We start from the raw sequence: 16,708 nt of genomic DNA on the forward strand, positions 1-16,708 counted from the left end.
GCAACTTGAAAGTAGCTTTCGTGCCACATATATATGCGACATGTTTCCTGTAACATTATTTGCAGATTTGCACAATGTAAAGACACAAAAACAATACCTTTTTTATCTGGTGGACTGGTGGATGACAGTGTGTCATTGTCTCGGTGTTAAACTTGGTTGATATTTCAATATATATTTGATAGTAGTGTGCTATCCTGGTGTAAATGGGGCTTTATATTTTGACAGTTGAAGAAACGTTCCGTTTTCAGGCAAAAAATGTTTTAATTTTTATTTCTTTTAATTTATTTTTTACTGCAACCAAGCAAATATAACCTCTGTTATGACCATTTTGTTGTGAAAATATAATTTTAACCTATCAATGATTATAATTAATAATAATGTGTTTAATTTTAAATACATAAAAGAAAAAATCACAAAAAATTTTTAGTAGGTTTGACATTTTTTTCTTTCATTGCTATCGTTCTGTCATTTAAAATTCATTGATTTTTTTACAGATTTTTTCTCATTCATGTGTTGTGGTTTATCGATTAAATACAAAAAAATTGTTTATAATTTTAACAATATTTTGTAAATTAATGGGTGAGTTGTCTCTTATCTATAACCTAGAACTGGACCGACAAATTTTCGTACTTTTTTCTCCAATGTAAAAGTTGTTTATCGACAACTTTTTGGTCAGCAAAAATAGAATTTTAGGTTTACAAAATAGGTAATGGTTTTCCGTCTGTGCTTAATGCTATGTCAGTATTTTTACGTGTCAATTACGTATTACAAGTTTTTTTAAAAATCATAACACAATTTATTTTTATGTACTTAGCTCAAGAAGAAACCTTGATTTAAAAACAAAAATTGTGTTATTGAATAAAAGGTAGACAATTGATATATTATTTAAGTGTCTTATGTAGGCGGGTAATTGCCCATTTTGAAAATTCTTTTTTTAAGTGCAAGATGGGGTGCTGCTAGGCTTTTATCACAAAGGATATGCAGTATGAAATTAAAACTTTACTCAGCCTTAAATTATGTAGTTTCTCCTCACCATAAGAGATCAGTAAGCACTAAAACTAATATATGTATGTCAAAAAAGGTAGAATTTGAACCTGTGCCTCCATGTGCATCTTACTTATAATAAGTAAATATTCAGCAAATAATACATATAATCACATCTATATCTCTTGTAGGCTAGCCAGAGCCAACAGTCTTTAAAAGACTGATATGCTACGTTCAGCTGTTTGGCTAAATGATAGAATTGAGATTCAAATAGTGACAGGTTGCCAGCCTATTGCCTAAAAGAAGAATCCCAACTTTATAAGCCTATCCCTTAGTCGCCTTTTACAACATCCACGGGGAAAGAGATGGAGTGGTCCTATTTTTTTTTCTATTGGTGCTAGGAACCACAGTGCACAAATAATAATAATACTCTAATAACTTATTTCAGGATTCTTTTATAATGGATCGAGGCAACATAACTGACGCTGATTCTGACAGCACTGTTGACACTATAAAGTCATCAGAATTAGATTCTGACAAGGATTTGATAGATGCCATTAGTCCAAGACGAACATGTTACACCAAATACGGCGTTAGACCTGACAGTTCAATCCAAGGTGGCAATCAAGTAGCCAACAATGAATCCAGAAACGAAGAGTCTCACGATTTGAATCAAGAATCAGACAATACTAACGAAAGCCCAACTACAAATACGAACGAGGAATGCCACACAAAAAAGTTACGCAGTAAAATTGCAAAGATTAAATTGAAATTGAAACACGATTCTGTTGCTGGTGACAACGGCCAATCAGGGCCGAGCGTTGGTGCCGACAAATTGAAAACGGGCATTGAGAACCAATCAGAAGCTCACACGAACGATACGGATGATGTGATGAACATGTTTGCGAGCGTATGGGTCAAAGTGGAGGTTGAAGAGGACGATGACAATATAGTCCAAGACGATGTGAACGATGTGTAAGTATTTTTTTTATGATTAAATATTTTGCCAGTGACAAGGTATTTTGGTGAGAGAGAGATTCTCCAGGGTTTGTAGTTTAGAATAATACTCCGTTTCAGAAGGTGAGAATGGAAAGACGAAAGGTTGTCCTCTGAGTACTTGGTGGATGAAACGTTGGAAGGTTTGGCCTGCGTTCTTGAGACCTGGACACATTCGTGGGAATTCGAATAGTCCCATCGGTGTGATGATGGCTGTCTTCTCGATGTCTTCCTCACGAACCATCAGTTGTTGATAAGCTCGATTTAAATCCAAAACTGAGAATATGGTCTTCCCGGCAAGCTGGTATGGGTTCGTCTCTGGCGGATTGTAGAGGAGGTCGCTGATTTGCTCTATGTCTTGCTTTTCTAGACGAGCGATGACCATCTGCGCCATCTTCTGTTCACCCTTCTTTTGGTCGTGGGTGGCAGCCTCGAAACTGTAGAACCATAGACGTGGTCGGTCGCGCCAGAATGGTGGTATCCGCAGAGCGATGGACCTGCTGCGATACCCAGTTGCTGGCTTGCTGTGAGACTGCTTGCGGAGTGAGGAGTGATGATGCTGAGGATTGGAGTTGATGATGATGGAGAAGGTTGCTTCCAATCACGTCGGCAAGTAGGGCAAGCTCTTCCAGTGCGGTTTTTGAGCTAAATGATTCACTTACGGCGAGGACAGAGCGAATATGTGCCGGTAGGTGGTTGGTCCACATGAGTCGTAGCGTGGAGTCGGGAATTCTGTCTCGAGCGAGATCGCGCATCCGTCGTAGCAGGTGGGTCGGCTTCTGGTCGCCTAGTTCCATTTCGGACAGAAGCTTTTGGAATTGCCGGCTGTCCGATTCTTCGTAGGCGGTGATGAGACGCTCTTTGATAGCCGACTCACCGAGCTTCCTGGTCCTGTCTCCACCCGCACTCACTCTCATCGACTTCGGCGACCGACGCGTCTACGCAGCCCACGCCTGGATCTCATCGGCGGCGTCTCTTCTCCAGCGTGGCAGCTCTGCACGATTTCTCCCGGCGCCAACAAGTCAACTTCGCTCTCTACTGTCTCCACTCACCGCAGACTACGAGCAACGCAACGGCTCACTCCTGACTCACTAGGACTTCGAGCAACTTCCGACTCACTGGAAGACAACTGGCACTTGCAAGCTACAACTGAAGCACAGATTGCACAGCAAGATCAAGACTTCAGACCTCCGGTCTTGGGGGGGAGTACTGTGGCGACATCTCTACGCCACTCGTCACAACATCAAATCACACAACAACTGTCAATCATCCCGAAGAAATCGACGCGCTCAGCCAATAGCAGCGAAGAACCCAAATCGCGATTTCAGAGATTTCACGGATTGGAGCTATATATACAACCTCCGACACAACATCGTCGGAGCCGCGGTTCCCCAGGCATAACACCTAGCCTGGCGGAAGATCTTCCCTTTGGTGGCGGTCGAGCCGAATCATCGCTCCCGCTACAGTATTAATTGTCTCTCTGAATGTTTGTGAGTAACATATAGGCAATTTTTTGTACAACAAAAGAAAGACTGATAGGCCATGTTCAGCTGATTGGCTTAATGATAGAATTGGGATTCAAATAGTGACAGGTTGCTAGCCCATCGCCTAAAATAAGAATCTCAAGTTTATAAGCCTATCCCTTAAAACATACATACTAATATTATAAATAAGAAATACTATTGTAAAACAATAAATCTATTCTATTCTATTCTACTATGAGAAAGACATACACCTACATACATCTATCTGTAGAAATATATGCATTTAGTCAATATTAGGGACCTTCCCCGGCTTCGGATGGGTAGCATTGACAGATGTAAACTTTCCTCAGAAAAACCACTCTCCAACATTTCAAACGGGAGAACAAAATCCACAGTGAAACTTTAAGTTTCAACTATAAATTAAACTTTTAATTTATACATACATGTATGTATGCATGTATAAATTAAAAGTTTTTTATACATATACATAAGTCACGCCTCTTTCCTGGAGGGGTAGGCAGGTCACATTATTATATACATACTTTTTTTTTAAATATTAATAAATTTACACCTACACAGAAACTACGAACCGCCCGGCGCGAAACGTACGAGACAGCGCAAAAAGAGAGATGGCGAGAAGAAACAGCGCGCCCGTCCCACGAAAACGCTGAACTGCACCGTGTGCGACTACACGACCGTCTACAAAACATGTCTGGTCATGCACATGATTGGTCACACCTCAGACAAGCCGCACAGCTGTCCAATGTGCGGATACAAATCTAAATACCGCAATTCACTGACGCGCCACATGAAAATACAACACCAGAGTGAAGATACGCCGTTAGCGGAGTGCGCCAAAGTGTTTAGTTGTGACGAGTGTGATTACAAAACGCATTTTAAGTGGAATCTGCGTGCGCATAAGCGGAAGCATAATTTGGTTAAGCAGTTTAAGTGTCAGCATTGTGATTACGAGACTGCGTATAGGCACAATTATTTGAAGCACAGTCGCACGCACGAGAATAGCAATAAGGAGCCGTCGTTCTATAAATGTGATAAGTGCACGTTTGTGACTAAGTTCGAGGGCCATATAGCGAGGCATTTGGCGAAGATTCATAACGAGGTGACTGACACCGCGTATAAGTGTGATATGTGTGATTTTTCCACTAGAGTCAGGTGGAGGTTGAATATTCACAAGGCTAGGAGTCGCCAAGAGAATGTTCTGGTGTGTGCGTATTGCGATTTCCAAACTTATTTCATGTGTGAGAGTAAAAAGCATAAAGTGTTGCATTACGATGTTATGTATGGTCATAAAGGCCAACTTAGTGTGAGTACGGAATGTAAACCTACGGATATGAACGAGCATAATTCTCAAATTGATGCGACAACTGGATTGCCCACGTATGCTAAAGAAGATATGAATGTGCATGATGATTATTTAGATTATACGCAACATCAGGACACTACGAAGTCTCAAAGGAAATACATGATTGATCCGAACTGCATAGACTGGAATAACATCCAAGTGTTGGAGTCTGACGATAAAGATAGACCGTTCCAATGTCACATGTGTTCGTACACGTCTCGCTTCAAGGCTTCAGTGCAAAGGCATTTTCAAAGGCACCACACCGGCTCGCAAAACAGGCCATACAAGTGCATAAATTGTGATTTCTCAACAAAAACTAAAGATCAGATCGCTTTGCACAATAAGAGGAGCAAGTCTGAGGTCGGTTTGTACTGCGCTGTTTGCAAGTTTACGACCAACTTCAAATGTCAGTATGTGATGCATCAGAAACGTCACTACGAGAACAAATGTACAGAGTGCGATTACTCGTGCAAGCACAAGTACGAGTTGCAGAAACATTACATGACTATTCACATGGGGAACGGTCACAAATGTCAGTATTGTAATTACATCGCAGCGAGGAAGGAGAGCCTGTTGTGTCACGAGACGATTCACACGGGCATAAAGCCTTTCAAGTGTAATCATTGCGAATACATGTCTGTACGTAGATCGCTACTGAATAATCATGTGAGACGTTATCATAGTCACTTGTTGTCCGATGTAGTTGTTGTTAGTGATAGTAAAATAGAGTCTTTGAAACATGTAGGCAGTATAGATGAGGTGAATAAAGGTTTAGATTTGTCGTAGAAGGCGATTAAGGGATTGGTTATATAAACTTGGGATTCCTCTTTTAGGTGATGGGCTAGCAATCTGTCACTATTTGTATCTCAATTCTATCATTAAGCCAAGCAGTTAAACGTGGCCTATCAGTCTTTTCAAGACTGATGGCTCTGTCAACCCCTCAAGGCATATAGACATGATTTTATGTATGTCATTTAAGATTTATCAGATAACTGTTATTTGCCTTCAAAAACTAGAAATTATGTCCTCTATGGACCGTCTCGCTTGATAAAAACCTGTTTTGTTCATTTATCTTAAAGTAGAAGGAATGGAGGGATAAGTGCAATTGACGTGGCCATAGACTAGTGTTTTTTATAAATTCAACTATAACATATAAAAAAAATTATTTATTTGCTTATAGACTGCGCGTTGGAATATGGAGCCAGGCCTAGTGTTGCCGCATTATCGATAGTTCGACTACGCGATAGTTGACCTTGAAAATTGTCCATAGTATCGATAGGCCTATCGATATTATCGATAGCTCAGTTTGGTACAAAAGTACTTATAAAAAACTACAATATTATAGTAATTTCGATGAAGCTTCAATAAAATAGAATAGTTTTTTTTTCAAAATTGGATACAAGGTATCACTTATTGACGTCAGATCATTTAAATCCAATTATATCTACTACCGCTTCCAAAGCGCATGTGTAGGTAGAAGAAGCGGCGGAACAAACTACATTGCAGCATTTCCGGACGTCAATTTGCAAATATAGATCTCTTAAATCAATGGATGGTTTATTGATTTTTTAAAGATAGCAAAACTATCGATACCTATGTATAATATATATAGTTATTGCAATAGCAGCAAGAGTATCGATTTAATTGTACGAGGGATTATTCATTGGATCGAGTACAACTCGCTCTAATCATTCTGAACTCTGTGTCATGTCGAGACAAGTGTATTTGAAATGTATATATATGTATAGTTGGTCTAATAAAGTGTCATATTAAATATTATATGTAGAAATGTTGTTTCTCTTGTATTCTTACCTTAGTTAGAAACATCGATGCTCTTACGACGAGGGAAAAATCGTGAGGAAACCTGCACATTCAGGCAACTGGATGTGTGACCATGATCGATGCAATACGGGTTAGGTTTCGGAGGTCAGATGGGAGTTGCTTCGTGTAAAAACCTAACTCACCCAATCCAGGATCCTTAGTCAAAGGCATACCCCGGACGTCTCCAGAGTGGTGAGGATGCAACCGGGACTAAAGCCAGTCACGATGTTTCCCTCGCCGTAAGAGCAACGGTTAGCACTCAATCTAATGTGTACATACATACATATGGTCACGTCCATATCCCTTGCGGGGTAGACAGAGCCAACAGTCTTGAAAAGACTGAATAGCCACGTTCAGCTATTTGGCTTAATGGTAGAATTGAGATTCAAATAGTGGCAGGTTGCTGGCCCATCGCCTAAAAATAAGAATCCCAAGTTTGTAGGCCTATCCCTTAGTCGCCTTTTACGACATCCATGGGAAAGAGATGGAGTAGTCCTATTCTTTTTTGGTATTGGTGCCGGGAACCACACGGCACTACACGGCAAACTAATGTGACTAACGCCTTAAACCTTTAAATAAGGTAAATTGCGCGTTACCCATTTTCACTCTCAATAGCTAACTTGCGTAGTTTGTAAAATTCAGTCAAGGGAATGGTTAATATTGTCATACCTTTTGGCGCTGGGCTAGCAATTTTTCTCTGAATCTCAATACATACATATAGTTACGTCTATATCCCTTGCGGGGTAGACAGACCCAGCAATCTTGAAAGACTGAAAGGTAAGTTCAGCTGTTAGGCTTAATGATAGAATTGAGATTCTAATAGTGACAAGCCCTTCTAATGGTTGCTAGCCCATTTCAAGTTTATAAGCCTATCCCTTAGTTGCCTTTACGACATCCATGGGAACGAGATGGAGTGGTCCTATTTTTTTTTATATTGGTGCCGGGAACCACACGGCACATTCTTTTCTTGCCCTTGCTACTTACAAATCTTACTACCAGTAATTAATACCTTTAATTTTAATTACCTACATACACTCCACATGACGGTCTCGTCTATATCCATTGTGGGAAATTCCATTCTTGAAGACTGAAAGGCCACGTTCAGCTATATGGCTCAATGTTGGAATTGAGATTCAAATAGTGAAAGAAAAATCCGAATATTATGAAAGCCTTTCCTTAGTCGCCTTTTACACCATCCATTAGAAGATACAGTGTTGCCTTTCTAAAGAACCGGGAACCACACGGCAAAATTACAATTCTTACTATATTCCAGTATTAAGTTGTTTGAAGGGAAAAATTAAAAATCCCGTTTTACACGATTTTTCTACAGTATTTTCTATACCACTTTAAAATAAAGAAACAATTCTATTTGACTTGAAAATGACGAAAACAATGTGCAGACAAACGGGTGGCACACAAAAAAATAAAACCACATTTCAAGGACAAATACCTTTTATTTGAATTTCATTGTGCACATTTTTGTAGATATAAAAAAAAAAATATGGCAAATTAAAACGAAAAACAGCGTGCGCCCTCGTCTCAACCGCACGAAACAAAATTATAGTGGCTAAGTAACAACATTATATTACACATTATTGACAAAAAATAGTCTCATTCATAACTTTAAGCGTCCGCAGAATTTGGCGCCAACAAAAATTATCTGTCATTTTGACATTTGTTATCGCGTACCGCCGTCTGACAAACGTTGACAAATGTCTATTTTCCCTCCCGCTCCATACCTTCCGTAAACCTATAAAGACAGAAAGAGATGGAACATTCATTGACGTTTGTGAATAGACCCGAGGGTCACAGTGAGACGGCGATATCGATAGTTTGACAGATGTTTTTTATTAGCAGTTTAGGCGTACTACACACAGAGGGAAATCTTAGAGAATTGTTGAAAAATATATTTTATCCGTCTTATTATTGGTTGTCTACGGGAACAAGTATTGCAAGATAGCAAAATAGGCTTCTGTAATTTTATTTATTAAATATAATAATTAATTTATGTATTATATTATTTTTTTCTTGTAACACCTTAATTTTATATACGCTATTAATGTTTAATTAATAAAGTAATTGATTAAAAGCAGACACCCAAAAGTTGTTCTTTTGTACGTCAATCGCAAACGATTTTGTAGTTTCGAACTAACCAATTTCAAGTCTAACCTGTGCACAGTAAACGCCTAAACATGTATAACGTCATCCATTTCACTCCTACGAAAACAGAGCGAGATAGAGGACCAACTTAAATCAAATTCTGATCCCGTACATAAGTAGCACTTTTTACATCTATCAAGACGGAAGCAATTATAGACTAGATGAGGGACTGCACCCCAAAGCTGTGGCCACAATCACAACAAAACCGGTTCAATATTTTCACTTGTCACAAATCTCGTAAGAATAACTTTACAATTAGATTATGTTTGAAAAAAAAATATGTGTTAATTACCCACATGCATTAAGCGTCCTATAATTTTGTACAACTTTAAATTTTTTTGTTTATTATTCAAATATTTATATTATGTCGTTCTTGTAACATGAAAATTTATCTCAAGATATAAATGTTAGTTCAAATATAGTCAATATCACGTAAATGTCAATGGGACAAGTGAAAAACATGACCAGATACAAAACCGCAAGTTTTAACGCGTTTCGGCGGGAAAGTGGCCGCGGTGAAAGCAATCATCCGACAATCAAGATGGCCGCCGTCGACAAAATGGCGCACCTCTCTCATTATCCGCAATACTTAAAACTATATCCGTCTACTATTAGAAAAATTGAGACCTTTAGCTAGATCCAAATACCTAGTTGTCGTTATTGCCAAAATATTGATTAATTTTCAAAGTAAGTACACTTTCACCATCAATTTTCTAATAGCACACCGATTGGGCATAATATTTTTAATAATTAAACAAATTACAATTCTCTATAATCTACGTAGCGAGACTAGAATTCATGGCGTCTACGTAACGTATGTATATATTATATATATAATTGTTTTTTATTATACATTCTTATAGACCAATCGAAACTGTGTTACGTTGCTCCTGCGATATCAACACTTAAACACGATAAGATAACCTACATTGTTTTAACAACTATAAGGTCCACAGTACGACCATTTGGAAATCTGACTTTATTTATTTCACATTCCAAAATAATCAGGAACAACGCAACATAGCTTATTAGAAAAGATTTTTAAATTTGTAAGTGCAACATTCATATATATTACGAGAAATTTTGAAAAACTATTCGTTTCAAGATCTATCGAAAAATGCCGTCATTATGATGTAAGATTTGTTTGTCCTTTTTTTTACATCAAAAAAGAAAAAAAATATAACGGCTTTTTTTTGACAAATCTCAAGTACAATTTTATATCAATCAAAATACCTTTTTACATTATCATTCCAAACAGATTTTGTTACAATTTCTCAATAACTGCCCCTAGAACAATTTAATATTATTATTTTTTTCACTTCCAAAAATATTTAATTTTGTTAAGAACGTAAATACATCAAAAAAAAAAACTGGAAAAAGTTACAAATCAAATTAAAATGTATATTAACCGGTTTAGGAGCAATTTTTTTTGTCATTTTTCTTTATACAATATTTGCGCGACCTTTCCACATTCCTCCATCCGAAATTACCTTCAACACTATATACCTACTAACTCGATTCAAAATCCTCTGTACAATATTTATATAATATTCGCGTTACTAATAACATTTTACTAATGAAATTCGTTTTTGTAACTTGATTATTTAAAGTAAACAAAAAATCACTGGAATAAATTTTTAATTAAATTCATTGCATGTTAAAAAAAGAAATTGATTTAGCCAGGGTCGAACTTCAAATTTTATACAACATTAAATTTAAGAGTATATGAATGACGGTTAAAAAAAACTACAATCTAATAAATAATGCTTTCAAAACGCATAAAAGTAAATAAAACTAAGCCACTTTGTGGCGTCCAAATAAACAAAATTTTAAAACAGTCATACTGTTGCAACCATTTTATTAGTAAAATGTACTAATTACCAACGCGAAAGAAAAAAAAAAATAAATAAAAACCACAACTTAGCACAAGTAAATAACATTTGTTAAAAATAAATAAATTTGTACAATTTTGTTCAACGATTAATTTTTATTACGACATAATTTATTTTCTCGTTTTAACCCAAATAATTATATTGTTTTAAAATCAAGATAAAAAATTTAAAAATGAAAATATCTTACTCGTTTAATATATTAGAAAATACAATAAATAAATATTGATATAAATATAACAATTTTCAGCATAGCGCCTTTACAATACCAAAATCATTATATTAAATTACCTTTGTCAAATGCATTTTATAGTACGTATTACAAATAGTGATTGGCAATATATATATTATGTTTATTTATAATATTTATTCCCTACGCGCAAATGCTTTTTATTATAAGTAATATAAAATCACTTTTAGTGTACTAAATAAAGAAATAAAATTAAGTGAGCTATCAGATCTTCTAAATTCGTCTACTATTTATTCATTATGAAATATTTAAAATAAATAATATTACTTTTTATTTTCAATTTCTTAAAAAAAAATTATGTAAATGAGCAACAAACGAGAGTGAATTTCAAACAATTTCAAATATATATTTTTTTAAATAATCATAATAAAATTATTAAACAATAATAATAATTAATGAGCACCATTGTCAATATAAATTATTAAAAAAAAAAAACATATTTCTCCATAGTAGACGAATAATATGTCAAATAAAATTAAAATTTATATCTTAATCCGTCCCTGCGTCATACAGCGAACTGCGTCAAAAGTGGCCCAGCGTTCAATTATTTACAATTGATCGGCAACGCTCGATCGCCCATTTGTAAACTCCAATTTATTTATTAAATTTATTTTTTCCTCTTCAATTTTTACCTTTCCAACTCTGATGTATAATAAAAACCATATGCACCGTAATTTTTATTTAAAAACTACAATTCTAGGACCAGTATGTAATTGTATATTTGTGATTTTCAAAGTGATGTATCTGTTACGTCGTCAGAGTGCCCGAAACCGACGAGCTTGCACGAAGAGAGTTATGAATGCGGATGAAGCGAATTAAGTATGTAGGGAACGTGGCAATTGGAAACATTTCATCTCTGCCTACCCCTCCGAGAACGAGTCCTAATTTTGTTAATTTATTTAGCACAATTTGGAGATCATACGATTGAGCGTCCCCATCAAAATGTACTAGAAGCTGAAAGCCCATCTACAGAGATCTAAACAATATTATGAACCTTAACACTTCCGATTAAGGCGTATAATGATACGAGAAATGTGCTAGATATGACATATGACAAAACATCTTATGAAGAAGAGTTAAATAACCTACAACTGCCTCTCTCGCGCTCAGCCAATAACAGCGAAGGGTATGTGGCGACATCTCGGACGACACATGCCAGTGACCAATCACAGCGCGTAAAAAAACTATTCCACTGTCACTATCGACAAACTATTTGAATTAATTGTTTTTTTTTAATCGAATTGATGTCCTGTTTAAAATCACATCTGGTTCAACTGTACATTACATTTTTTTTGTCAGTCAACTCTTTGCATATAGATTCAACTGTACATTACATTTTTTTTGTCAGTCAACTCTGTGCATATATTATTATGTCAATGTCATATTCTAGTAGGTACACACATAACTCCGTCCCCTTGACAGCGCTATTAACATTCTTATTTTTATCGCAATAAGAACTAAAATAGCTTAACTAATATCCATTTTATTGTTTATTGAGGCAAAAATATATAACATAGTTGTCGCCCGCGACTTTTTTTTTAATTATTAGAATTATAAATGCGAAAGTCTGTTTGTTACACTTTCACGTTTAAACGGTTATACGGATCTTTTTATTTTTTTAAAGAAATACTTACAAATTTATCGGTCATATTTACGGGTAACATCTAGAATAGTATATTTTTGTCTCAAAACAAACTTTATCTCTATATAATATATGAATTTATTAGTAAGCGTGCTTTTGGCTGTGTTTTGTTACTTATATGTCAGAATCTAAATCATACAATATGTTTATTTATATATACATATAATATATGCTCGGTCGGTTCAAGATGGTAAATTATCTTTTCAGGGTATAATTGCATTTATATATTTCTATAGGGCTTCAGTCCCGGTTGCATCCTCACCACTCTGGAGAGGAGTCCGGGGTAAGCTCTTGACCATGGATCCTGGATTGGGTGAGTCAGGTTTTTACACCAATCAACTCCCGTCTGACCTCCGAAACCTAACCCGTATTGGATCGATCATGGTCACACATCCAGTTGCCTGAATGTGCAAGTTAATAACGATGTTTTCCCTCACCGCAAGAATACTGGTTAGTATTAAAACTAATGTAACAAACTTCGAATACAGTCATTGGTACACGGCGCGTGGTGGTATTTGAACCTGTGCCTTTCTGCGCATCACGCAATTTAACCGGGCACATTACCGATTCGACGCTTGTATGCAGTTATACATTTATTATAATACAGCATTTACATATATATATATTATTTAATAAGACCACAAAATACCATTTCACATGATATTTGGACAAACTAAATGACATATAAGGGGTAACAAGATATGTGTTTTCGTGTAGTAAATTCATACATTATGATAGTTAAGGCTTTAAGTGTATATGTATGTTAACTCGTCCACTTATAGACGATGTTGCATTGTCACTGGCAACCTGTGGATTAGAAGGATTCCAATTAAAAAAAATAAAATAAAAAAAAGGCGGCCACCCCAGCTACATCGCGTCATTTTCTCATTCAGATACATACATACATAATGGTCACGTCTATATCTGTTGCGGGGTAGACAGAGCTAATAGTCTTGAAAAGACTAAATGGCCACGTTCAGCTATTTCGCTTAATGATATAATTGAGATTCAAATAGTGACAGGTTGTTAGCCCATCGCCTAAAAAAGAATCCCAAGTTTGTAAGCCTATCCCTTAGTCGCCTTTTGCGACATCCATAGAAAAGGTATGAAGTGGCCTTATTCTTTTTTGTATTGGTGCCGGGAACCACACGGCACATTCAGATATATTGAATAATTAAATAAATAAACAAATTTACATTGTAAAGTTAACATTTTTTAAGAAAATGTTGCAGTGCAGTTCGTTACCGCTTCTCCTGCACTGACGCTTTGGAAGCGGCAGTAAACTTAGTTTTAAGTAATTTATTTGACGTCAAACCAATGTTGTGATAACAAAAGATTTATGACAATTATTAAGTGATGTTCAAGTGTCTAATAGTAATGAATAAAAGGTCTGAATATGAATTCAGATGGATCAGTTAGTAAGTCACTTTTGCTTCTAAATTTGAATTTTGTATTTGAATTTTGAAATTTGAATTTTGAAATTTGAATTTTGAAATTACATACATACATATATAAAATCACGCCTCTTTCCCGGAGGGGTAGGCAGAGACTACCTCTTTCCACTTGCCACGATCTCTGCATACTTTCTTCGTTTCATCCATATTCATAACTCTCTTCATGCGAGCTCGGCGGTTTCGAGTACTTTTGAAATTTGAATTTTGAACTTTGAATTTGAAATTCGAATTTAGAATTTTAAATTTTGAATTCGAATTTGGAATTTGTCCAGTTCCTATCCGCGACTCGAGCGTCTAATTCGCAGTGTACACAAACAATAATCTCTCGATACGTCTACACACCTAGGGCGCGATCTCGAGCGGGCGGAAGCGGCGCGCGCGCGCGGGGTTCGCCGGAGCCCGGGGCGCGGGCGGCGGCGCGGGCGGCGACGGCGAGCGCGGCGGCGACGCCAGCAGCGCGCCCGGCACGCCGCGCGACCCGCTCCTGGGGCGCGCCAAACTCGCATACATTATACATACATACATACATACATAAACTCTTATTTTAGGCAATGGGTTAGCAACCTGTCTCTATTTGAACGTGGGCCACAGTTTTTTTGGGATATAGACGTGATTATATGTATGTATGTATATATCTATGTATGTATACATCCTACTACTATTATAAAGGCGAAAGTTTGTATGGATGTTTGTTACTCTTTCACGCAAAAACTACTGAACCGATTACCATGAAATTTGGTATGTAGGTAGCTGAAGACTCAGAATAACACATAGGCTACTTTTTATCCCAGAGTTCCCGCGGGATTGATAGGGTTTCCATGCGGACGAAGTCGCGGGCGGCCTCTAGTACATACATAAAATCACGCCTCTCTCAAGGAGGGGTAGGCAGAGACTACCTCTTTCCACTTGACACGATCTCTGCATACTTCCTTCGCTTCATCCACATTCATAATTCTCTTCATGCAAGCTCGGCGGTTTCGGGTACTTTTGACATGACCCTTTACCAGGCTTTTATATTATACAAGGCACACCGTGCATATATTATACATTTCTAATTATTTTTTTTTAAATACTATAGGAAATGTGCTGAAAATAATAAAATATTCACGCTGGCGAAGAAAAGATGATGCACGCTCAAATACATAGATACATACATACAGACGATCGCGTTTATATCCCTTACAGGCCACGTTCAACAATTAGTATGTGGACTGCACTCAAATAGATATAAAATTTTACCACGAAAAGGTAGTTTCTATAATTAAAAATAATAAAAAACACAATATTTTCCTCAATAAACAAGGGATTATTATTTTTATTTAATAAAATGTAATTAAATATTTCACCCTCTAGTCAGGTGACAATCAAAATGCGTGACGTCACTTGTTGCCAAACAAGAATTTTCGCTGTCAAGTACTTTGGTGTTTGTTGATATTTGCATCACATTATTACTGTGATTTTTCCGTGCAACTTCTTCGAAATTTACTCGATTATCTTTTTGAATAAATTTTTAAAGGTTTTCCCCATAATGGAAAGTGGATGTATAAAGGCAGATAGTTCAAATTTGCCAAGAACTGATTGCTTTATGGTGGCTGATTGCTTTATTTTCTTCGCAACGAATAGTAAATTTTGCTCTTCTGAATTTTGAAATGTGAAGACATCCATGTAAGTAATTATACTCAAGACACATTATAATAGTAATAGTAGGTATTTTTAAACTCGAAAAGGTACATTGTAAGGTAAAAATAATATAATATGATTTTGAGGTTATTTTTTTATCAAATTGTTTCATTCCTTTTTAGTTTCAATCAAGATAATAATACATTATTTTCTTATTCCTCGAGGCAGACATATGGAGACGATGCTGTGGGTTATGTCCAACTTCGTCGCGATACAAAATTGTGCACAGTTAAACTTACATCAAAGTGATCCTCACAGAAATACATTTTACTTTGTGCAGATACAAGTGCCGGATCCCGACGACGGGCTAATTGAAGCCACATTTTCCGCATTGTTTTTGTTTATCAGGTGTTTTAATAGTTGTACTTTTACACTGCGGCACCGCACAACATTTATAATATGTAGAAACCATACTATTATCACATAACTATTCATTACATACAACTTCGACAATGTTTGGCAACATGTGACGTCACAGCGGGCGTTAGACAGGTACCCGCGTTTTGGCGCGAAATTTGAAATGAAATTTTTAATTCATTTAAAGGTATTACTTGTAATAAAAAAACAATAATAAATAGTTTGGGTTAATTTGGAACTTATACATACATACATACATATAATCACGTTTATACCCCTTGCGGGGTAGACAGAGCCAACAGTCTTTTAAAGACTGATAGGCCACGTTCAGCTATTTGGCTTTAAGATAGAATTGAGATTCAAATAGTGACAGGTTGCTAGCCCATCGCCTAAAAGAAGAATCCCAAGTTTATAAGCGTACCCCTTATTCGCCTTTTACGACATCTATGGGAGAGAGATGGAATGAAAGAAAGAATAGATTTGGAACTTTCCCAAAAATTGTCCACATCCCTATTAGGCTCAATGATAAAATTGGGATTCAATAAGTATATATGTACTAAAAAAAAATCTCAACTTTATAACCCTACACCTTTGTCACGTTTTACAACATCCATGAGTTTATATACTT

General features: G+C 36.4%; 2 protein-coding genes across 2 annotated transcripts in view; one reads left to right on the forward strand and one right to left on the reverse strand.

Moving 5' to 3' along the window:
* The first annotated feature begins 456 nt into the window (after positions 1-456).
* LOC106138919 (zinc finger protein 567) lies at positions 457-6,588 on the forward strand. The gene is made up of 3 exons (XM_013340221.2): positions 457-579; positions 1,433-1,959; positions 4,044-6,588. The coding sequence occupies exons 2-3, from the start codon at positions 1,445-1,447 to the stop codon at positions 5,611-5,613; spliced, it is 2,085 nt and encodes a 694-aa protein (XP_013195675.1). The 5' UTR covers positions 457-579; positions 1,433-1,444; the 3' UTR covers positions 5,614-6,588.
* A 1,494-nt stretch (positions 6,589-8,082) lies between these two features.
* LOC106138895 (tau-tubulin kinase 1) overlaps positions 8,083-16,708 on the reverse strand; it is a 68,915-nt gene continuing 60,289 nt past the window's right edge. The window contains exons 31-32 of the mRNA XM_060952945.1: positions 14,386-14,527; positions 8,083-13,396 (exon numbers count right to left, since the gene is read on the reverse strand). Of these exons, the coding sequence (XP_060808928.1) occupies positions 14,386-14,527 (142 nt within the window). The 3' untranslated portion in view covers positions 8,083-13,396. The remainder of the gene's footprint in view (positions 13,397-14,385; positions 14,528-16,708) is intronic.

This window comes from Amyelois transitella, chromosome 30 (assembly GCF_032362555.1).
Source record: "Amyelois transitella isolate CPQ chromosome 30, ilAmyTran1.1, whole genome shotgun sequence".
NCBI classification, from domain to species: Eukaryota; Metazoa; Arthropoda; class Insecta; order Lepidoptera; family Pyralidae; genus Amyelois; species Amyelois transitella.